Raw genomic sequence first — 24,442 nt, forward strand, 5'->3', positions numbered from 1 at the left:
GTGTTACAGTCTGCTGCTGAAGGAGCTACTCAGGGACCCCACAGTGTCATGTAGGGGGTGAGAGGTGTTGTCCATGATGGATGTCAGCTTCACTAATATCCTCTTCTCACCCACTTCGTCTATAGAGTCCAGAGGACAGTCCAGGACAGAGCTTGCTCTCCTGATCAGTTTATGAGTCTCTTCCTGTCCCTGTCCGTACTGCCCCCTCTCCAGCCGACCACAGCATAGAAGATGGCTGAAGCCACCACAGAGTCAAAAAGTCTTGAGGAGAGTCCTGCTTACTCCAAAGGACCTCATTCTCTTCAGCAGGTGGAGGCGAATCTGGCCCTTCTCGTACAGAGCATGGGTGTTGTCAGTCCAGTCCAGTTTGTTATTGAGGTGAACACCCAGGAATTTGTAATTTTCTACCACCTCAATGTCCAATCCCTGGATGTTCACCGTTACCATTACCAAATGAATTAATCTGGAATGGACATGGATTTCTATATTGCTCCTTTTATTGCATCCCATTTGCTTTACAAGCTGAATTTGAGAGATATACATAAGAAAAATGTAGAACTGGCAACATCACACCCCTGCACTAAAGGAAAGCTCTCAATAATATACAGAAGATTTGGAGGGGTGTCTACAGACTTCTTAAATGATGGAATAATGCCATGGATAGAGGGTTTTCAGAAAACATTACAGAGCGTGAATGGGGAAAGGCTGGTTATCAAGCACAAACATTTTCTATGAATAGTAGATTTAAATTGATCCAATATAATAAGCTTATGAAGTAATCACATATACATTTATACATTAGTCGTCAAATTATTATTTTTTTCTCCAAATGTTGAGAATTTTTTTTCAAATCACTTTAGCCATAGCAAATAAATTACAGTATATTATACATATATATTCGATTTAATTGTTGTTTCTTTAACACATGTTTTTATTCTTTACGCATTCTTGCATTTTCAAATGAAGTGGGAAAATTGTTAATCAATTTCAGATGCACGGATTTCATCCATAATTCGTCGTTTGATTTGTGCATGTAACGCATGCGCACGACCTGTTCTTCCTTTCTGCTAGCTTCTCCGCCATGGCGCCTATTGTAAGTAAATCGCGTGTTGATAAATCCACCCAAAATTGTAGACTTTCAAGTGTGAAAGCCAGAGAAAATAACCCCGATGGAATGACAGTCTTGTTGTAACAGTCATGGTGAAAATACAGGGACTTTGAGATCGGCTTTGATTTTTTTTAAACACATAGATAGCTTAGCTTTTCTGTGGCCTGTGGCTGCCGTTTAGCTAACGTTAACGTTAGCTAAATAGCGTCAATGAGACTTCAGCTCACCACGTTGTTAACGTTAACTCATCTAACGTGCTCGGATTGCTGCATGACATCAGTTTGTGTAACAAGTTGCACAAATAACATGGTTTAAGAAGCGTTTGATATCTAATGACATCATAGTTAGGTCTCCCATTTTTTTCATTTTTTTGTTCTGACGCCGGAACGTTGATGGACTGAAAGACGAACTCTTGGATATTTTTGCCTTTCTTATTGGCAAATCAGTGCGCCTCATAACTCAATACAGTAACGTTAGTTTATAAGTTTGTGGATTCTTGACGGATCTTCTGATTAAACAGCTGTAAGACCTTCACGGTTTTCAAAACCTAAATGTTTTTCGTATATTAGCAGAAGAAGCAGAACACCGGCAAAGGTGGTAAGAAGAAGAAGCAGGTCCTGAAATTCACACTGGACTGCACCCACCCTGTTGAAGATGGCATCATGGATGCTGCCAACTTTGTAAGTCACTCACTCATCAGATGATGTCAATGTGTTTACCACAAATTAAACATGATCAACATTAATGCTGTCTTTCACCATACATAAATGACTGCCACTACACGCAAACTAATGGAGACTCAACATGTGCTTGGGTTTAGTAATTCATCACAGTGAATATTAGATATTTGCAACTAATTGCAGATATTTAGGCTAAGCATGGGGATCTCATAATAGTCTACAATCGTGTGTGTGTGTGATGTTTCCAGGAGCAGTTTCTTCAGGAACGCATCAAGGTGAACGGAAAAGCTGGCAACCTGGGTGGAGGTGTGGTCTCCATTGAGAGGAGCAAGAGCAAGATTACAGTCTCCTCTGAGGTGCCCTTCTCCAAACGGTAAGAAGCAATTCTTCACACTTTATTACCTACTTATATGTTAAACTGGGCTATGGACTCTGGGGTCCCAGTATTACTTTAAAGTCAGTATGTCAGCATGGACGAACAAGGCTATCCTGAACATCTTGTAACATGCAGCTTTCAGAAATGGATTTTGGAGGACACTATAGCATCCATGTTGGCCTGTAGTATCCCATAATGGACTTGTATAATTATATAGCGGCACCATCTAGGTCTTGTTGCAGTAATCACAATAATTTAGTACAGCACTATTGACAAACCAACTGTACGGGGCATCACATCATTACGTCATGTTCAGTAAAGTGTCCTGGAACAGCTTGGCTGAGACACTCAACACAGCAGAGGTGGTCTAAATCACAGTTTATTCATGTGCTGATAACGGTACCACACAGGAGAAAGTCGCATGGCCTCCACCTCACTTACTCTGGAAAAAACCCCAGCAGTCTTTTAGTAGAAAACACAGACTGGTCGCATTTGTGTTACGCAGTTCACCAGTGTTTTGGTTTAACAAGTGACCCTGTTAACTGACGATTTTCAGCCAAATATGTTAACTGCCGTAGTGAATTACCAGAGCAGACAGATTAACATCTTTATACAATTCATGAACTTCCTGATTTATGTTTTACATTTTGAATGAGAACATAATAGAAAACTACTGTGCTGTGTTTTCAGTATGTTTAGCCATGATAAGTGTTAAGAATACAGAATATAGTTGTGAACAACTCCACTTTTTTTTTTCTCTGTGGTGATTTGTGCACCATATGCTTCCTCATATAAACCAACCTCTTTCTTCTTATTGGCAGAAGCTAATTAATACACCTGCCTCCAGTCTTTATGCTAAGCCAAGAAGCAGCTGGCTATAGTTTCATATTTACAGGGGAGGATGAAGGGAGGGAGTTGCGATTTGCAACTACACTGCTAGATGCCACTAAATCCAACACACTGGAGACTTTTTTTTTTTCTTTCAGTTGTGGGGCTGTTGTGCGTGCCATCAGGCAGTATTCACTACATTGGAGCAGCTTACAATTTCAGTGTTTTTCTTAGGTTTGTGGAAGACACATGTTTAGCTGGGATGTCCTTTGAAGAATGTGGAGAAGGAGTTTTCAACTACAGGGTGAAAGTCTTAGTCACCCATTGAGATTAATGGTCATGTAAAATTTTAGGTTGTAGAATTCTACAATGTACCTGTAGTGTGTTTGTGATTATTTGGCATAATAATAATAAAAGTGTGTATGTAAATTTCCATCTCTGTATACTAATCACAAACAAGTTTGCAATTGCAGTGATGCATTTGTCAAACAGAAACAAACAAAGCAGTAAGTCAGTCAAGGAATAATGAAATCTAACACCTCAGATGATGCCAGCCTAATTTGGGCGACAAGCTTAATCATCATGACCATTTACCTAACAATGTATGTAGTTAAGATCACATTTTTATATATCTGTCTACAGTGCATTCTCTGTAAATTTAATGGATAGTTTACATAAAATAGGGCTGCACAGTAGCCTGAAGAGATTTCCTTCATCCTCAAGCTCGGGTCCTCTACCAGAGGCCTGGGAGTTTGAGGGTTCTGCGCAGTATCTTAGTTGTTCCTAGGACTGCGCTCTTCTGGACTGAGGCTTCTGATGTTGTTCCTGGGATCTGTTGGAGCCACTCCCCCATATATATATACACACACACACACACACACACACACACACACACACACACACACACACACACACACACACACACACACACACACTCTGATCCCTAAATGTATGTAGAAACATCCTTAAAGAACAAGGTCTCCCTGGGTCCTGAATGTGACGCCCTGGGAATGAGACTCAAGAATTAACTATCCTTACTGCCTCTGATGGGTGGTTTCTTTCAAGTGCTACCAGGAGCACTATGAGGCTCCAGAGCAACCAGATTTTTTCACAGATCTGTCTGATGTACTGCAGCCAGGATATAGGGGAAGTTTCAGCAAATATTGGGGGGAAAATGTACCTACTTAAATTAATTGTGCAATTTAATATTAGAAACTAACAAAGTCCATATGAAACATTTTGATTAAAAACCTCCACATACCTGTTCTGAAAGTGATTAATCTAGAAGTGAATCTGACCCCACTTCTTGTCTCCTGTTTTGCAGATACCTGAAGTATCTGACCAAGAAGTACCTGAAGAAGAACAATCTTCGTGACTGGCTGCGTGTTGTGGCGAACACCAAGGAGAGCTACGAGCTCCGCTACTTCCAGATCAACCAAGATGAAGAGGAGGAGGAAGATGAAGACTAAATTGACAATTCAGCTGATTTTGTACATTTAAATAAATGTTGTTTACAGTACAGAAAGCTGTCTCAGAGGTTTTGTCTGAGGTTTGTGTGTCACCAGGACAGGAGTAATCTGTCAAAAGCCAATATGGGTTACAAATTAGTTAGGCCAAACTTTAAAGGGGGTGTTAAGTTTCAATTGTAAACATCAGTTATGGTTGTACACCTTTGGTAGCCTTACATAGATTACAGGTAAACACATCTGTTCAGTGAAGACAAAACTGCAATGTTCAACATGTTGAACATTAGTTTGCATTGATTTTGTCAGTTTATTTCAGAAATCTGCTTTAATCATGTCAAGAATTCAGGTCCAGTACGGATTAATGTTAAATTAGTTTTCTCTGCATCGTATGTACTACACAAATACAGGAGGAATCTGTCAATTATTCTGTTTTATTTAATGGTGAAAATGGTCCTATGAGGCTACAGCTCAAGTTGTTAATGAACTTATGCATTTAGAATCATGTTGACTGAAATGTTGAGCAAATACATCACAGTACAATATATAAGCTTATTTTAAAGATCCTTTTAGAATAAGGAGACTTGTATTAAGACAGTCTGCTTGAAAAAAAAAAAATTCTGAAACATTAAAATCCTTCATTAGAACTTCCAGAATGTATGACTGCAAATTAGTTTTCCTGCTTGACACAAGATGTCTCCTACCATTTTTGTGCTGCAAATCAAATCATGTTTACAAAGCAGTGTTTTGCTGGAGATCTGGTTTTATGAAACCCCTCTGCGGTTTGTGTTTAATCATAGTTATTATTATTTCATAAACTAAATCCCAATTGTTATATTTGTTTGCCGACTTAAGATGTGGTTGAAAGCTCTGAAAAATCTAGTAAGCGGACCACCTTTGAGATGACTCCCACCACAGTTGTGTTACAGCTGTAACATAAGCATGGTGGCTACTTGGACAGAATACTTGGAATAGACTGATTTTAGACTAAGGTAAATGGTACCATTAAAGTACATATGGAGAAGTGAAGAATACAAATAAATTCATGTGAATCTTTATTTAACCACTTCAATGAAAATAAAACAAAAAAACAATGTAACCCAGAGAAGTTTCACCGTAAAAAAGAATGCAGTACGAGTAGAAGGAAACACCATTTCTATTTTTTTTGTTTTTTCTTTTCCAGCACACCTTGATACACTGAACCATTTCTACACATTGCACTGTTGGTTCTAAAAGTTCTGACCTGCTTGTGAAAATGCTTTTCTAATTTGAGTAATAGTAACTATTTCAATGCTCAAAGACAAGAGCTAGAAGACACTAGTCTTGGAAGGACTGAGGTGTGCATCTTGATGCAAACACTGAAGACAAAAGGAATGTAACATTTTGTGGAGTGCACCAACTCAGAACATCATGTTCCGAATCCTGATTGTGATCTGTGGCAGCTGCAAACACACCTGCTCACACTGCCTTATACAATAAATCAGACTGATCAGCGGATCCCCTGAACAAAACACTTCCATATCCTGAACATACATTTAGAAAAAGGCACAGGTATGGAGTATTGGTCTTTGAAAACCCTCAGTAGGAAAAGACTGAGAGTCCTGCTGTAGCACCCGTAATTGTGACAACTTTATCATTTCAAATACTGCAACAAAGATAACAGAACAAGATACATAAAGACATGAATGTTTGGCTGTATTACAAAATAGAAAGGGTTTTGGGAAGCACAACTCTGCTAGGTGTGAAGTGCTCGGAGCAAACTGTTGCAGGTTCACTCTAAGTGGGAAGTGAAGATACCTTGACCGTTCATTTTGAGAGATGGACCATCCAGAGGATCTGTCCGTCTCCTGTTCCATTTTCTCTGATTTCAGTGTCCAAATTGGTGTACAGCCAGTGTCCTGGTAGTTGAGATGTGTGGATATCCTTCAGCCTCCCCCTGAACTCAACCATCCCACTAGTACACCACCGTGACTGGAATCGACTAAACCGGCTGCTGAGCATTGCTGGTCTCTGCTCCAGTGAAAAAGGTTGAGGTGTTGCCGTTGGAGGTCCAATCAAATTGTTCGGGGGTTGTACTCAGGCAGCTTTTTCAGTTTCTCCTGTTCCTGCTCAGTGTCCTGTCTGGCAATAACCAGAGAGTGAGAGTAGCCCATCACCACCTGCAAAAAAACACCATGTTCAGCATCATGTACATGAGAAACATTCTAAAGCTAGATTTCTCTGCCATGTTTGGTCTTCCAGTAAGTCCTACAGTTGTCGTCCCTTTCCTTTAGTGCCACCTTGAGGCTAATATTTGTCTTTTTTAGTGAACCACTGGATGGATTGTCATGGAATGTGGTTGAAGAACATACATGTTTCTCTCAGGATGAACTGGAAGAGCTTTGACCTTGTTACTTTTCATCTAGCGCCATCATCAGCTCAAAAGTAAAACATTTTCTTGTAGTTTGGTTTATTACCAAATATCTGTAAAACAAAAAAAACTGTATTTTGTTTACTGCCATTTAGAAGGGATGAGAGGATGATAGCAAAGCTTGTTTCAACTCCTAGAAGCGCACCATTTCAATATTGTGTCGGAGAATTTGTCAAATGCTGCCATTTACATTCTCCCAAAAATACACTACAAAATAATTTCCTGGATATAAACATGCATGTATTATTTACATAAACTGTATATATTGGTTTATTTTCCATTTTATTCTATAAATGTAATCATCTTTTTCTACAAGTGTAGCATAAAGTATCCAGGGTATATGCAGGAATCCTGAGGTTAATTTTAATACCTTTTTAAAGACTTTTTTAAGACCTTCCAAAAAAACCTTAAGACCTCATCGCCACTTCAAGCTGTTGTTAGCAGCAACACATCTTTAACTTACTAAACAGTTGTAGTTTGCAATTAAATCTATGGAGCACAAACATACAACAGAACTCAGATAAGATGAGAAGGAATAAAGCTCGAAAGAATAAGTTAAACCAAAGGCAGGTATTTTAAATTACACAAAATACATAAGTAACACAGCTCTACAGCTCAACATCAGCTATTCAAGGCCAACTTGCTGAAAACCACAATAACTTGGTGAAATTACAATATTATTACACCAATATCAAAACTCAGGACATGTGCCTCAGTTCGTGTGTTTTGCCTTCCATCAACATTTTTTTCATATATGCATTTTAAATAGCTTACTGTGGAGTGAGGTATTTGAAGAGACAGGAGACTGAGATGCTTCGACTCAACCTAAACAACTGCACTCTAACTGAAACTAACAGTCAACCAACTGTCAACTGGAGCTAACTGTCAATTAACTGTCAACTGGAACTAGTAACCGTTAACCTCTCACAGTATCTATTGTGGGTCGCCACATTACTTAAATAAATGCACATAAATGCGTTTAGTCAGACATATCAGGTTATCTCACTGTTTTTACATACTTTAATCAGTCAAACTATGTTATGCCTTCACATTTCACATGAAAAGCTTCGGACAAGTGCGTTCATTTATAGCCGGTGTTTCAGTTTAACTGGTGACCGTGTTAAAAATTATTATACTATAAAGTCCTTTGTAGGAGAACGCCTACGTGAAAGTCATAAGTTAACACGGTCACCAGTTAAACCAAAACACCGGCTAGCAAAGCAACTAACAGAGCCTGTTGGCTAGTAAACTAGTTAACTGGCGATTCACCTGGCTAGCTAGAAAACTAGCTGGCAAATTAGCCTGGCGAACTCTTTTTAGCCAATCCATAAACTCCGGCATATCCAGCCAGGAGTCAGTGAACTTACATTTCCCCATCTTCTTGTATTTTGCTCTTCTGTTTAGCGCCTGAACGTGCACCGTCACGTGAGGTTGCACAGGTACGCGCACGGCCCCGAGGCTATCTGGCAGTCCGAGGCTGTGTCCGAAATCACTCACTCTGTATAGGGAGTAGCAGGGAGTGATTTCGGACACAGCCCGAGCCCTACAAATCGTTGTTTGTAATAGTCGCGAGGAGGAAAATAGATTATACATTCATGGATACTTTGTCAAAGCTTGAATGTCAAGAAAATGTAATACTTCATAAAATCGCAATTAAGAGTAATACTTTTTAAGGGCCTTAATTTTCCGACATTTGATTTATCAACTTCTAATGCTTTTTAAGACCCCGAAGACACCCTGGTATCTGCAAATTTTCATTTTGTTATACAACCTTGTGCTGCATAATGATACATTTCCTTGATTCCATGTTCGATTGTGAGCATGTTAGCATGCAAACATTAGCTGCTAACAAGCACAACTGTAGTTAAGTACAGCCTCACAGAGCTGCTGGCATGACTGTCAACTCATGTTTATAGTTTTCCCCAGTCAGGAGCTGATCAGAATTTTTGATTGTGTTCATTTACCTGCTCAATGTAGATGCCATCCAAAGTCTTGACCTCCTGAGCAGTGGTGGACGATTTGGGTTTGTTATCTCCATACCCCTTAAGGAGAAATTACAGGATACAATCAGAGCTGACCTCTTCACTATGGCGGCAAATAATATTCCTGTCAATGTTGTTGACATATTTGAGTGAAGAACAGTGTATCCTGTAATGACCTCGCCATTGTTGAGGCCTCAGGTCTTACCAGCTCTCCAAATGTAGGCGAGGGGCCCCAGCTGATTGTACTCTCATCTGCAGCAATAACGATGCTGCTCTTCCTGTTAAATACAAACACACTCAAACTCCACACAGAAAAAAAAACTATTGCATGTGATTGTAGAGCTAGGGATGGAAAATTTGAAGTCACTAGCCATTTGAAAAGTAGTTGAGCATTAAGGGGCCTTCAGATACACCTCGAGTCGGAGATCTGACCCCTGGTGTGCTGTCCCTTTAGAGCAAGACAATAAAATGTCCTTACCATATCCCAGAGAGGAGTGAATAAGTAATGTCAGCACTCACCCACATGCCAGACTGCGGATCTTCCAGCCACAGAGATCCTGCACAGCTTTGGGGTACATGGTTGACTCTCTGGAAGTGTTTGTAACCCCCCAGAAAAACAGCCCCCCTGCAAATCAACACTGATCAGACATCTACAAGTACAGAAGCATGCAAAGAGCATAATTTATAGTATACATTACTTTGACTCTGTAAATATTAGACATCAATGTGAATGAGCCTATCGGAGTGAGACCATTTCTAGAAATATTTTTGCACCACGATGGGACTCTTCTTACCCATCTCACTGACAGCAAAAGAACACTGGTAGCCTGTACAGATCTGACTGGCACCGCGTCCAGGAAAGTCAAACAGTTTGACCAGTCGGGGAACCATCTCATCCTTCTGCTCTGTGTGACCCAGACGCCCATAACCACCAAAACCCCAGCTGAACACTCTCTTCTGAGAGTCCAGCACCAGCTGCAAAACACACGGTAATAATGTAATAATAATCTATGCAAGACTACAATTGGTATAACTGCATTTGGTTCTAATGAGTATATTCTCACCGTATGGTTAGCTCCACAGGCCACATCTCGAACAACCACATTGGGCACGGGCATGATCTGACCATCCTTGGATTTCTCAATAAAGATAGCGACCCGGCGGGCAATGAGCTCACAGTCAAACTCTATGCGCTGGGCACGAGCTATGAACTTTCCATCACTGTTATGACCTGCAATAAGACCGATGAGTTTTAAAAATCTAATCGATCACAAATACAAAATAATACACAAATACACAACATATAACTCTGGGAAAAATCAACTTGTCAGTGGTCTCTGGCGAACAAACACCAACACTGTTTCTAAATGACCTTACGTGACATATTCAGGTGCTGATACCAGTGTATCCATGATGGGTTTTCTTTGTAAAACTGCTGTCAACTTCCAACATGGGCCTTTACCAACCTTCTCCCATTTGTCTTATTGATCACCAACTTTCAAAAACACTGACACATTAAGAACAATGGATGTGTTTTCATGTTGTGAGCGTACCCAGCTGTCCGTACTCTGGGCAGCCAAAGGAGTACAGGTTTCCTTTGCAGTCCACCACCATGCTGAACTCAGCACCACAAGCCACCTTCACCAGGGGTTGGCCATTGTAGGAAATCTAGAGGGAGAGAGAGTTAACTATAACACCAACATGCTTACTATGAAGCCACTGAAAGGTCAGTTTACACAGGTTTACTATGGTCTAATTTTGCATCACCTCGAAATAATTTTTTGCATTCAAACTTTCTGGCTTACAACCACACAAAAATGGACACCTATTTCTTGCTTACAACCACACAAAAATGGACCCCCATTTCTGGCTTACCAAGTACACAGATTGCAAATGCTTTTTGTAGCCAACTAAAGGTTTATCTGTTCTTGTATTTCTTTTAAATATTGCTCATTGTTCCGCAATATTCTTTGGCCATCTGGCATGCACAGTTAAGATCTACCCATGCATTTCAATGATTTTTAAGTCAGGGGACTGTAAGGGCCATTCCAAAACCTTGAGCCTGCGTCTGTTGAGATAGTCCATGGTGGATTACGAGGTATGCATAGGATCATTATCCTGTTGTAGAAGCTTTACTCCTATCAACTTTTTTTCTTTGTTTGATGTTTGTTTCCACAATTTGCAGGTATTCAGTGGAATCCATTATTATTTCATTATACTCCACCAATGCAATGTTTTCTGTGCCATTGGCTGCAACACAACGCAAAAGCATGACCGATGCATCCCCCATGCTTAACAGTTGTTTTTTTTAATGAAAACATACCTTTGCTGTTTGTAGCCAAAAAAAAAATTTACCTTCATCAATCCAAAGCACTTTCTTCCAAAAATCAGGCTACTGTATATATTTGTTTTGTTTGTCATTGCTGCACAGTGGACTGGTGCACCACCGCTCCTGAGCCTGCTAAATCTTTTTATTTTAATCTATTATTCTAGTAGTAGTTTCTCTATGTATCTGTATTTATTTTATTTTTTTTGGGGGGGGTAGTGAAAGCTGAAGACAGACAGGAACATGGTACATGAGTCGCCAGCTCTACCCACTGAGCTAACAAAAATTCAGGTGAATTTTCTCCTGGGAGGTCAATGAAGGATCTTATTTTAAAGATCAGCTCCACTACAGCATCAGGAAGAGGCTTCATTAATGTGTAGTGTGCTTAGGTAACATTAACTTGATAATGCCTCCACTGGACTTCCTACTACTACATCAACTTTGAGGACAAATTGTGCTGTCTAATATATCCCACCCATTGACAGGTGTCATGATTATGAGATAATCAGTGTTATTTACAGATGACAAACGTTATGGCTGATTGGTGGATATGCCTGCGTCCTGTGCTAGGTTTGGCTTACCAGTGCTGGGCTGAGGACTGCATCAGTCTGGTTGCCTTGACCAAGCTGGCCCAGCTTGTTCTCACCAAAAGAGTATGCAATGCCGTTCTCTGAGGAGAAAGAATGACATCAGCAGCATATACTCTCACATTGCAAAACATTTAAAAATACAGAGCAATGAAAATAATTTTTGGAAAATCAGTGATGACCAATAAAATCAAATTAATTTTGGGTTGAATTATTATGACCCCAAAGTATGCTGGTTTTCATTCTAACCAATTACTACAACAGATTATTTCACCAATTACAAGAAGTGAAATCAGTTGATATAGTGAGCACCCCCCTGATGATAATGCACATCATGGCTCGACCTACCTGTGAGTGCCAGAGTGTGATTGCGTCCACAGGCTGCAGCAACAATCACATGATCTGCTAAGGCCTCGATCAGCTTGGGAGCCTCCAGACGTTTGGTGTCCCCGTGACCCAGTTGCCCTTTGTCATTACGACCTGAGCAGGCCAGAAACCAAGAATTCAATAAACGACAACAATCAGTAATCAGAATTGTATTTGCTGGGTATAAAACCATAATCCATAATTAAAATTACAACTAAAATATTATGGTCAAATCTGTCCTTCACATTATAAGATGTTTCATGTTAATGTTGAGATGGTAAATGGACCTGTACTTGTATAAGCGCCTTTCTAGTCTTCTGACAACTCAAATCGCTTTTACACTACGTGCCACATTCACCCTTTCACACACATTCACACAGCAATGGCAAAGCCTGTCGAAGAGAAACTAATGCATTCATACACATTCATGCACGGCATCGGGAGCAATTCGGGGTTCAGTATCTTGCTCAAGGATACTTCAACATGTGGCACCAGGAGCCGGGGATCGAACCAACAACCTTCCAATTAGGGGATGACCCACTCTGCCTCTACGCCACAGCCGCCGTGTTGGTTTTCTTATATATGTTGGTTTTTGTAAAACAACAGATTGTAGAACTGCACCAAAGACAAATTTCCCCTCAGGGACAAGTTCATTTTATTTATCGATCAGTTCTGTCTACACCATGTATCCTTGTATAAACTTTGGGGTGTGGTTTCATTCTTCAATCTTTTGCACCTAAATGCAGCATGTCACTTACCCCAGCTCCACAGTTTGCCCTCAGTGGTCATGAGGAGACTGTGTGCAGCACAGGGACCAGACACCACACAGCTGACCTGGACATCATTTAGACAGCCGTAGCGGTGAGGACCCCACAGATTCTGTCCCAGGTTGCGGAACGCAGCTGGAAAAACACACAGACCACACATCAAATAGGACGATATACATTTTGTACATGCACCATCTGTCAACTCCTGTCTTTCTTATCATACCTTACTGACATTTCACCGGGGAATATAGTATATAACCACATTTTAGTCTCAGTTACTACAAGGGTATATCTGACAGTCCTAAAAATGGTTAAGATTAAATTATTCTTTAACCTGCATTGATGCTAATTTGGTGTGGGTTAAATATGGCCTTATAATATCACATTATTATGAATATTTCTTACAATACTAGACTATCTCAAACACAAAAGGTTCACAGTCATAGGAAGTTCAATTCAAAATAAACTGCTGCTACAAAAAAAAACCCTACAAAAAGTGCTAAAAATACAAACTTTTAAATATTAATTTAAAAAAATCATCATTTGAACAAATTTTTGGTGCTCTGGTGGGACCAGTATCTCGCCCATCAGGAGAGTCTTTGTCTATGCAGCTGCTGCTGCTGCTGCTGCTGACCCCCACCCCCATCCAATTTTGACAAAGCAGATCTATCAGTGTGTTCCAGGGTAGTGAGGGAGGGATTGAACAAGGCTGCCCCAGGCATCTGTGGGCCTGCTGCAGGGAGGCATCACAGAAAGCGCATACATAAGAAAAGACATTACTGCCACAAATTCATGAGATCTACACAGATGTGGCCCGTGAAACAAAGAAACACATATATGCCTAATGTGTGATCATCATTATATAATTTCATTATTTACTACAGACACACTAGACAACCTGAATAAACCTTTATTGATTCTATCTGTACAACCTCTTATATCTCCAGAATAACCAGAATGAGGGATCAGGAAAACACATGTAGAGAACAGAGAATCCATATATGAAATCAAAACATAATACAAGTTACCAAAAATTGAATTCTAGGAGGCCGATATTCACTCCACTGCGTCACAATGTAATGAGGACCATATTAGTATTAAGATCATAGAGGTAAAAGTAATGTTATTAACTGCATCACAGTCTCAACAAATCTCTTCACGTAACCAAATATTCAGCCCGATGTGGTGGCTTTGACAAACCTGTGAACAGGAAGGAGTGGAGAGATACTGATAATTGATGTGGATTTTCTTTTAGCTGATACGATAATCGATAATGAACTGCTTCCCATGACCGATACTGATAAGATAAACGATCATTTCACATAATGTATTTTAAAAAGAGTTCATAACCCGTGGTTTTACAGTGTAAGAAAATGTAAGATATGAGTAGGGATGGATTGGCTCCCTGTAAAATTCAGAAAAGATTTTTAAATCCTCACTCACACAAGCTCTTCATGGTCAGGCCCCTTCATATCTTAAAGAGCTCATAGTACCCTATTACCCCACTTGAACCCTGCACTCTGAATGCTGGGCTACTTGAGGTTCCTTTAGTCTCTAAAAGTAGAACAGGAGCCAGAGCCTTCAGTTACCAAGCTCCTCTCGTGTGAAACCAGCTTCCAGTTGTGGTTTGGGAGGCAGACACCCTCTCAACATTTAAGAGTAGGCGTAAGACGTTCCTCTTTGATAAAGCTTATAGTATTACTACCACCATTATTATTACTACTATTATTATACCACTATTGTTCATCATCCCCATCGTTGTGGCTGTTGTCGTCATCTTCATCAGTAATTTCTATTAGTATAGTTTTTGCTTCTGCTGTTGCTGTGCACCTTTGTCTATGTCTGTCCTTGTCTCTCTTTCTACGCCCCCCTTCTAACCCCAACTGGTCGAGGCAGATGGCCACTCTTCTTGAAAGTTATATTTTTCCTTGCCGCCGTCTTGCCAAGTGCTTGCTCATGGTGGGAACTGTTAGGTAAATCATTTAAGAGTACGGTCTAGACCTGCTCTATTTGAAAAGTGTCCTGAGATAACTTGTTATGAATTGGTACTATAAAAATAAAATTTAATTGAATAATTAATATCCCACAGCTCTTCCAATCAAATCTAACTGACATCACTATTGGTGACACAGAAACAGTTTGCATTAGAATTTAAAATAAATTCTCATTCATATCATATGAACCAATAATTTATCACCTGTCATTTGATTGTCCCAATAATCATACATCTGTAGGAAAAACAAAAAACTAAACGTAAAAGCTGAGCTGCAGGTGATAGAAGTCATTGCAGTATGTATGACATTGTCTAGCCTACAATGCTGTGTGTTTAATATGCAATCAAGCTTATTTTGAAAAGTCTTGCTGAGTTTAAATACTCATGTCCCACAGAATAATCAATAGATAAGCACCCTTCTTCCATGTCTTCTTAGTCTTGCTGGAGGACCCGATGATACATTAGTGGGCTGAGCAGATGATGTGCACACAGCTTCATCTGTGTTGGCAGATTACCTTTTCTCATCAGGACTAAACCAAACATAGTCCCAAACAGCACATGCTGTACACAAAAATACGTCACCTCAATACACAAGGTTCCTACTCTTTTTAGGAAAATTGTTTTCCAGGACATTTTCCTGGAGTTCTGATTGACAACACAGGACAGTACACGCTCAAAACAGTGGTCATCATTTATGAATATTCTGTGTTACTGATACAGCCGGTCTAGACCATACTCTTTATAAAATAATTTACAGAAACCCAACAGTTCCCACTATGAGCAAGCACTTGGCGACTAACTTTGAGCAGGCCCCATCATGCACTGGATGGATTGGTTTTTAAGTTTGCTTTTTTATGTCAGTATGGTCAATATTGGATCAGTCCCACTCTAGCATCAGCATAAAAAAGGGGGATGTTATCAGTCACAGGTATATACACTCTAGACCCAACCTCGCCATTTCATATAAAAATATTTTACCTTGTTGTTTGGGCACCTCCTTTCGTCCAATTAAATCCCAGTTGGTTGCTCCAAAGATGAGCAGTTGACCCTTTACCTTTGGACACTCAAGTTTCTGTAAAAAGGACACAGTGAGGTCAATGACAAAGTCAGTGTTGTCTAAACTCAAAAAACTAATTATTTCAACAACTGCAGCTGGATCACAGCATCTGTGAATGGATTAAAGGAACACTCTAAAATTTGAGAAATAAAGAAATAACACTTTTGTTTTAACCTTGATTTCCAAGTTTGAAGATATGCCCATGTTGTTTTTTTCCCATGAATTTCTAACCAACTGCTGATGAACAAGGACTTTTTTATCAATACAATATGCATTACAAGACTATTTTTCTCAACAGCAAGAAGATAAAAGAAAACTACATTTCACGCCAAGGGTCAAACATGAAGAGTAAAATAATAAAAATACATAAGCAGATGCTGGTTGGAAGTCATTGTTATAAAAAAGGTACTAATTCAATATTCTGACTTCTTACTTTGTCAAAATCACAAGATACTTGCGAGAATTGAATGTGTCTGCCCCACTTCCCCCAATCAATTTATTGGCCATTCATAGGTGACAGGTCATACAATAAATGTACATTTTAAATTGCAAAGACAATTCTGGCAGTTCACTTTAAAAAGACAATTCAGTAACAGACGGTACATCAAACCTACTATTTTCTCTTTGACATCGTCTGCCACAGTGACAGGCTGGAGACCAGACTTGGCAGCAGGTTTCCCAGGTTTCTTGTTGTTCTCCTGCTCGTAGTCAAATTCCTCATCGCTACTAAAGTCCCTCTCTTTCCTTTTGCCGCTTGCCCTCTTCTTTTTCATACCACCATTCCCTGAGACATCTGTCACCTTCTTGCGTGGCATTTTTCAAACAGAAGCTGTTTTTGTGGGAAAGAGGAAGTGATCAGTTTATACAGGGTGCAATTATAATGTGCAATTAAGACTAACAGTACTTGCACTCAAACCAATGGAAATGTAAAAATCAGAGCAAAGAAAATATTTTGAACACGGTAAATGGGAGATTTTACATATAGCATAACAAAAAAGTTGACACCAATTACTACAATTCATTGGCAGGTTGTGGAAGAACGGACATTCTTGAACGCAATAACTTTCACACTACTGCTTTTCGTTAAATTAACTTTACACACTTGAAACAATTGAGGTTTGACTGTCTGTAAACACATACACCGCTACTGACTAGATGACTGCATGTGTGCCTATCTTTAAACAAGGTTAAGAGAAGTAAGTTTACTGGAGATGTTTTAAATAACGTTAGCCATTGTTACCTTTATTGTAAAGAATCAGCCATTAAAGAGAAAACGTGGCCCGTTTTCTTAAATTACGTTCTTTAGTGGCTCTTTAATCAATAGGCAATGCAAACAAGCACCAGAAACCAAAATCAAACAGCAAACTAAAACAGATACCGCTGTCCGTCGAGTACCTAGACTCTGGTAGGTAGCTGCTAGCTTCATTAGGCTAGGCAGCTAACCACTGTCGTTCTTTGTTCACATAATGGTTGGGTAGCAAGCTAACGTTAGCTGACGGGCTAACGTACAACTTGTGAAGTTACAGTTACCGTTACGCAAACGACCTAGACAAAGCTTATATGTTATACCGAAATGGCTAAATCAATTTAACCTAGAGTGAAATAAGTTTAGTGTAAAATTTCTCAAATAACTTACTAGTGTTCATCAAGCTAATGTTACCTCGCTACTGCAAGCTAACAGGCATTCTAAATAAAGACATGGACACTAAAGCTACACGAAACGATGCTACAACAAAAACTTTTTCATTATTTTTTCGATTGGACAAGTCTTACATTTAGCGTACGTATAATTTCTGTGATTTCGAAAAATGTTATTTATAAATGTATAAAGCAAAGAATAAATAAATGTACCGGTGATTTCCTGATTCAGCAGCTCTCTGCCCGTCTCCGGTTTGATTGATTTGAACAAAAGAAGCTGCAGTCTGCTTTCACACCACGTGGTTTGCATTAAGTACTCATACAGGAAACCAAGCACTCACTAATACATACAACTGCAACTTCGTGTCCAACTAGGCCTACAAATACTGTGACGCAAAACACAAATGGACACTCCCACTGAACACAAAACTTCAACTGAACCGATATAAACGTGAATTAAAGAAAGTCTTATTGGCACTGAAGAAAACTTTTATTGAGAAATCAAACACTAGCATAAAAAATGACCAAAACTTGGAACAAAGAATAATGTGATACATTTTTGACCATGTACTATATACGTAATACAACAACAACTCAAGGTTGTATAATAAAAATGAAAGTTTGCAGTTCCTTCACGCTACATACATAAAAAAAGATAATGAAATTCATAGAATAACATTGAAAATAAAATAAACCAGCTATTTATACATACAAACACATATACACCCAGTAAATAATTCTGCAGTGTTTTTTTAAATTAGCATCTGGGGGAATGTAAGCAGGGGCCCGTTTCAGAAAGCACATTCAACAAACTCTGAGTTAAAACCTTAACTCCAGGTAGACCAACTCTGAGCTGTCAAACTCTGAGTTTTCAGTTTCAGAACAGGTGATAACACTTAGTTCAATCAACTCTGAGTCAAGGTAACCCTGAGTGAAGCCTGTGCATGAGGATATAAAAAGCCCTCATCAGTGGAACACAGATAACATGATTCACCATGGCAACAAGTGATAAAAAGCCTCAATCCTCCTACTTCTCCCCAGTGGCGTTGGAAATATTAATGACCGCATATGCAGAAAGTGAGCATATATTTAAAAAAAAAAAAGCAATACTGTGGCAGCAGCAAAAGAGCAGGAGCTCGCGTGGCAGAAATTTGCTGACTGAGTCAATGCATGAGTATTTATTGGAGAAAAAAAACGTTTTGTCTTGAATGTTCCACTCATTCAACAATTATATTCCATATGTGTCTTTGTGCGCACAGGTGCAACCCAACAGGCTCCAAACGGACTTGGCAGCAACTAAAGATGAAATATAAAAATTTAGTTCAAACAGGTAAGGTATAATTTAAGTACAAGCAATTGTGATGTTGTTTAGCCTGCCCTCATTAAACAGCATTTAGTGGCTACATTCAACATGTGATAGATATATTTAAATAATTAGGGAAATCTACTAAACAAAGAAAAATCCCAACACTGCTAGTATTTCATATTGTCTATATGAAAGCAACACCTAAATGCCTTTTATACATACATGTCTTCAAATTTGTGTTTTCTGGATATGTTTAAATTTGACCTCCATTATAGCCAACAGAAAAAAGGCTGAGGCCTGCAAAACAGGTGGCGGTCCACCACCACCTCACAGGCTGAAGAGATGGCCCTCAGTCAGAACAGTGGGCAACCATTGCTGAGGGCCTCTCTGGGGGGAGCTCATCGGACCCAGCCACGCCCCAGGTCACAGGGGCCTACATAAGAGGTAAGTTATTCAAATGAATGGCATGTACATTAATCCTTTTTCTAGTGTTCGCTCAGTAATGCAACTCTTTATTATCAGGTTGCCCCAATAAGTCCATTAAAACGCTCCAATTAATTCAGAACGCTGCAGCACGAGTACTGACAGGAACTAGAAAAAGAGATCACATCTCTCCTGTACTAGCTTCTCTGCATTGGCTCCCTGTAAAATGTAGAATAGAATTTAAAATCCTCCTCCTCATCTATAAAGCTCTTCATGGTCAGGCCCCTTCATATCTTAAAGAGCTCATAGTACCCTTTTACCCCTCTAGAACACTACGTTCTCTGAATGCTGGGCTACTTGTGGTTCCTATAGTCTCTAAAAGTAGAACAGGAGCCAGAGCCTTCAGTTACCAAGCTCCTCTCTTGTGGAACCAGCTTCCATTTGTGGTTCGGGAGGCAGACACCCTCACCACATTCAAGAGTAGGCTTAAGACATTCCTCTTTGATAAAGCTTATAGTTAGGGCTGGATCAGGTGAGTCCTGAACCATCCCTTAGTTATGCTGCTATAGGCCTAGACTATCGGGGGATTTCCCATGGTGCACTGAGCTCCTCCCTTCCTCTCTCTTTCTGCACTCATTCATGTCCCATTAATGCATGTTACTAAGATGTCTCAGAAAGATGTGGTTCAGCATTGACCCACAACTTACAATGACACTAAGCAGACATGGTACTGTGAAATTCAACGTAATTTATGTTCCTTTAGCTAACTGTGAAACAACTTTACAAGGTTTATTTACAATCACAAATCATATCTAGAAATGGAACATAAGGCTGCAGATCACCAAGACAAAAATGGAAATTGAACTGCTGGACCATCAGTTAAAGGTGGGTGACGTGCCCACACGCGGACGATTTTTAATTGTTTCAACAACAAAGGTTTAACAACTGTGCAACATTTGTTGTTCTAGGAAATAAAGAAGACCTCATAAAATGAGAGGCATATTGTCAGTGGGGAGGTGATGAGTCAGTTAGAAATGATTGAAGCATATCATGTCTCTAACAGCTCTTCCATCTCGTGCATAAGCATGGGGGGTGGGGGGGTGGGGGTCAGGATTATTATCTGGATCATTGGGGGAAAGAGTAGGACATTGTTCTCCTCTAATAGTGGCAATGTTGTGGAGAACCACACATGCCACTATAATGTCACAAGCCCTTTCTGGGGTGACCCTGAGCCTACGAAGGCACTGGAACCGGGCGTTGAGGATCCTGATGGTCATCTCCACTCTGGCTCGTGTCCTGCAGTGAGCCAAGTTGTAGTGTTGCTGTGGGTCAGTGTCAGGGTAAGGGGTCAGCAGATAGAGCTGGCAGGGGTACCCTTGGTGTCTGAGTAGGTAACCATCGAACTCTCCTATGGTAATACAAGATACAGTTTAATCTTTCAGTTACAATAGGAGGAAACAAAATATTGATAATAGGATATAGCTATATACTGTGTATAAACTCAGCCAATCAGGAGGCGTGTAACACTCAGCCAGCAAGTAAGGTGGCGTGTAACACTCAGCCAGCCAATCAGGAGGCCTTTGACACTCAGGCAGCCACTCAGGAGGCCTTTGACACTCAGCCAGCCCATCAGGAGATGTGTAACACTCAGCCAGCCAATAAGGAGGCGTGTCACACTAAGGCATTCAATCAGGAGGCATGTAACACTCAGCCAGTCAATAAAGAGGCGTGTAACACTCCGTCAGCGAGTCAGGTGGCGTGTAACACTCAGTCAGCCAATCAGGAGGCCTTTAACACGAGGTCAGCCAATCAGGAGGCATGTAACACTCAGGCAGCCAATGAGGAGCCATGTAACACTCAGCCACCCAATCAAGAGACGTGTAACTCTCAGCCAGCCGATCAGGAGGCGTGTAACACTCAGGTAGCCAATCTGGAGGTTGTTGACACTCAGCAAGCAAATCAGGAGGCGTGTAACACTCAGCCAGCAAAGTAGGAGGCGTGTCACACTCAGGCAGCCAATCAGGAGGCGGGTAACACTCAGCCAGCAAAGTAGGAGGCGTGTCACACTCAGGCAGCCAATCAGGAGGCGGGTAACACTCAGCCAGCAAAGTAGGAGGCGTGTCACACTCAGCCAGCAGAAAATGAGGCGTACAACACTAAGCCAGCCAATCAGGAGGCGTGTAACACTCAGCCAGCCAATCAGCATGCATGAAACATTCAACCAGCCAATCAGGATGCATGTAACACTCAGCCAGCCAAAAAAGAGACATGTAAAACTCAGTCATCGAATCAGGAGACATTTGACACTCAGCCAGCGAACCAGGAGGACTTTGACACTCAGCCAGAAAATCACAATGCATGTAACACTCAGCCAGCCAATCAAGGTGCATGTAACACACAGCCAGCTAATCAGGAAGCATGGAACACTCCACCAGCCTATCAGAAGGTGTGTTACACTTGGCCAGCCAATCAGGAGGCCTTTATACTCAGCCAGCCAATCAAGGTGCATGTAACACACAGCCAGCTAATCAGGAAGCATGGAACACTCCGCCAGCCAATCAGAAGGCGCGTTACACTTGGCCAGCCAATCAGGAGGCCTTTACACTCAGCCAGTATATAGGGAAGCGTGTCAATAAGAAGGCCTTTGACACTCAGCCAACCAATCAGGAGGCATGTAAGACTCCGCCAGCCAACCAGGAGGCCTTTGAAACTCAGCCAGCCACTGAGGAGGCGTATAACACACAGCCAGCAAATCACAAGGCATGTAAGACTCCGCCAGCCAACCAGGAGGCCTTTGGCACTCAGCCAGCCACTCAAGAGGCGTGTAACACACAGCCGGCCAATCAAAAGGGCCTTGACGCTCAGCATGATAGACTGGTTTTTTGTGTCTCTCTCACTTAGCTTAGTTGTAATGGACAAAACTATCAAAAGGCGTGTAACACTCAGCCAGCAAGTCAGGTGGTGTGTAACACTCAGCCAGCCAATCAGGAGGGCTTTGACACTCAGCCAGCCAATCAGGAGGCATGTATCACTCAGCCAGCCAATCAGGAGGCGTGTTACACTCAGCCTGCCAATCAGGAGGCCTTTGAACCTCAGCCAGCAAATCAGGAGGTGTGTAACACTCAGCCAGCAAATCAGGAGGTGTGTAACACTCAGGTTGCCAATCTCGAGGCCTTTGACACTCAGCCAGCCAATCAAGAGGCGTGTATCACTCAGCCAGCCAATAAGCAGGTGTGTAACACTCGGCCAGCCAATCAGGAGCTGTTTAACACTCAGCCAACCAATCAGGAGGTGTATAAAACTAAGCTAGCCAATCAGGAACCGTGTAACACTCAGACAGCCAATCAAAAGGGCTTTGACATTCAGACAGCCAATCAGGAGGAGTGTCACACTTTGCCAGCCAATCAGGAGGCGTGTCATACTCAGCCAGCCAATCAGGAGGCCTTTGACACTCAGCCAGCCAATCAGGAGGTGTGTAAAACTCAGCCAGCCAATCACAAGGTGTGTATGACTCAGCTAGTCAATCAGGAGGCGTGTAACACTAAGCAAGCCAATAAGGAGGCGTGTCACACTCAGGCAGCCAACACTCAGACAGGCAACCAGGAGGCCTTTGACACTCAGCCAGCCAATCCGGAGGCGTGTCACACTCAGTCAGCCAATCAGGAGGCGTGTAACACTCTGCCAGCCAATCAGCAGCTGTGTAACACTCAGCCAGAAAATCAGGAGGCGTGTTATACTCAGCCAGCCAATCAGGAGGCCTGTGACACTCACCCAGCCAATCAGGAAGCGTGTAAGACTCAGCCAGCCAATCAGGAGGCCTTTCACACTCAGCCAGCCAGTCAGGAGGCGTTTAACACTCAGCCAGCCAATCAGGAGACCTTTGACACTCACCCAGCCAATCAAAAGGCGTGTAACACTCAGTTAGCCAATCACAAGGTGTGTATGACTCAGCCAGTCAATCAGGAGGCGTGTAACAATAAGTCAGCAAATAAGGAGGCGTGTAACACGCAGCCAGAAAATACGGAGGCGTGTCACACTCAGGCAGCCAACACTCAGCCAGCCAATCAGGAGGCGTGTAACACTCAGTCAGACAATCAGGAGGCCTTTGACACTCAGCCAGCCAATCAGGAGCCGTGCAACTCTCAGCCAGCCAATCAGGAGGCATGTAACACTCAGCCAAGCCAATTAGGAGGCATGTATGACTCAGCCAGTCAAACAGGTGGGGTGTAACACTCAGCCAGCCAAGCAGGACGCCTTTGACCCTCAGACAGCAAATCAGGAGGTGGGTAACACTCAGCCAACCAATCAGGAGGCGTATAAAACTCAGCTAGCCAATCAGGAACCGTGTAACACTCAGCCAGCCAATCAAAAGGGCTTTGACATTCAGGCAGCCAATAAGGAGGCGTGTCACACTCAGTCAGCCAATCAGGAGGCGTGTAACACTCAGCCTGCCAATCAGGAGGCCTTTGAACCTCAGCCAGCAAATCAGGAGGTGTGTAACACTCAGCCAGCAAATCAGGAGGTGTGTAACACTCAGGTTGCCAATCTCGAGGCCTTTGACACTCAGCCAGCCAATCAAGAGGCGTGTATCACTCAGCCAGCCAATAAGCAGGTGTGTAACACTCAGGCCAGCCAATCAGGAGCTGTTTAACACTCAGCCAACCAATCAGGAGGTGTATAAAACTAAGCTAGCCAATCAGGAACCGTGTAACACTCAGACAGCCAATCAAAAGGGCTTTGACATTCAGACAGCCAATCAGGAGGAGTGTCACACTTTGCCAGCCAATCAAGAGGCGTGTCATACTCAGCCAGCCAATCAGGAGGCCTTTGACACTCAGCCAGCCAATCAGGAGGTGTGTAAAACTCAGCCAGCCAATCACAAGGTGTGTATGACTCAGCTAGTCAATCAGGAGGCGTGTAACACTAAGCAAGCCAATAAGGAGGCGTGTCACACTCAGGCAGCCAACACTCAGACAGGCAACCAGGAGGCCTTTGACACTCAGCCAGCCAATCCGGAGGCGTGTCACACTCAGTCAGCCAATCAGGAGGCGTGTAACACTCTGCCAGCCAATCAGCAGCTGTGTAACACTCAGCCAGAAAATCAGGAGGCGTGTTATACTCAGCCAGCCAAT

At 41.6% G+C, this 24,442-nt stretch overlaps 2 protein-coding genes across 3 annotated transcripts; one reads left to right on the plus strand and one right to left on the minus strand.

Annotated features, from left to right (window-relative positions):
• The first annotated feature begins 981 nt into the window (after positions 1 to 981).
• On the plus strand, positions 982 to 4,517 carry LOC127377832 (60S ribosomal protein L22). 2 transcript variants are annotated; one of them, XM_051426106.1, is made up of 4 exons: positions 982 to 1,093; positions 1,678 to 1,788; positions 2,037 to 2,161; positions 4,317 to 4,517. In XM_051426106.1, the coding sequence occupies exons 1-4, from the start codon at positions 1,082 to 1,084 to the stop codon at positions 4,459 to 4,461; spliced, it is 393 nt and encodes a 130-aa protein (XP_051282066.1). In that variant the 5' UTR covers positions 982 to 1,081; the 3' UTR covers positions 4,462 to 4,517. The 2 variants fall into 2 exon arrangements, with proteins under 2 accessions (XP_051282066.1, XP_051282067.1); XM_051426107.1 differs by having other exon boundaries at positions 1,020 to 1,093; positions 1,681 to 1,788.
• Positions 4,518 to 5,493: 976 nt separating this feature from the next.
• rcc2 (regulator of chromosome condensation 2) lies at positions 5,494 to 17,951 on the minus strand. Its single transcript, XM_051426056.1, has 13 exons — positions 17,795 to 17,951; positions 16,558 to 16,772; positions 15,865 to 15,958; positions 12,885 to 13,028; positions 12,109 to 12,240; positions 11,755 to 11,843; positions 10,401 to 10,515; positions 9,912 to 10,078; positions 9,642 to 9,822; positions 9,367 to 9,472; positions 9,053 to 9,125; positions 8,830 to 8,907; positions 5,494 to 6,614 (listed from the first exon to the last, which is right to left on the minus strand). The coding sequence occupies exons 2-13, from the start codon at positions 16,756 to 16,758 to the stop codon at positions 6,510 to 6,512; spliced, it is 1,485 nt and encodes a 494-aa protein (XP_051282016.1). The 5' UTR covers positions 16,759 to 16,772; positions 17,795 to 17,951; the 3' UTR covers positions 5,494 to 6,509.
• Between the last annotated feature and the right edge of the window lie 6,491 nt (positions 17,952 to 24,442).

The sequence above is a fragment of the Dicentrarchus labrax genome, unplaced genomic scaffold, assembly GCF_905237075.1.
Source record: "Dicentrarchus labrax unplaced genomic scaffold, dlabrax2021, whole genome shotgun sequence".
In the NCBI taxonomy this organism is placed as follows: Eukaryota; Metazoa; Chordata; class Actinopteri; family Moronidae; genus Dicentrarchus; species Dicentrarchus labrax.

What these genes read in the sequence shown, in the direction of transcription:
- LOC127377832 (XM_051426106.1), top strand. An exon ending in TCATGGATGCTGCCAACTTT is followed by an intron (nt 1,789 to 2,036) that starts GTAAGTCACTCA and finishes TGATGTTTCCAG; the next exon opens with GAGCAGTTTCTTCAGGAACG. An exon ending in GAGGTGCCCTTCTCCAAACG is followed by an intron (nt 2,162 to 4,316) that starts GTAAGAAGCAAT and finishes CCTGTTTTGCAG; the next exon opens with ATACCTGAAGTATCTGACCA.
- rcc2 (XM_051426056.1), bottom strand. Translation starts at nt 16,758, where the DNA reads ATGCCACGCAAGAAGGTGACAGATGTCTCAGGGAATGGTGGTATGAAA. An exon ending in CCCAGAGTACGGACAGCTGG is followed by an intron (nt 10,079 to 10,400) that starts GTACGCTCACAA and finishes GTCTTATTGCAG; the next exon opens with GTCATAACAGTGATGGAAAG. An exon ending in ATGGCATCTACATTGAGCAG is followed by an intron (nt 6,615 to 8,829) that starts GTAAATGAACAC and finishes GTTTTTTTGCAG; the next exon opens with GTGGTGATGGGCTACTCTCA.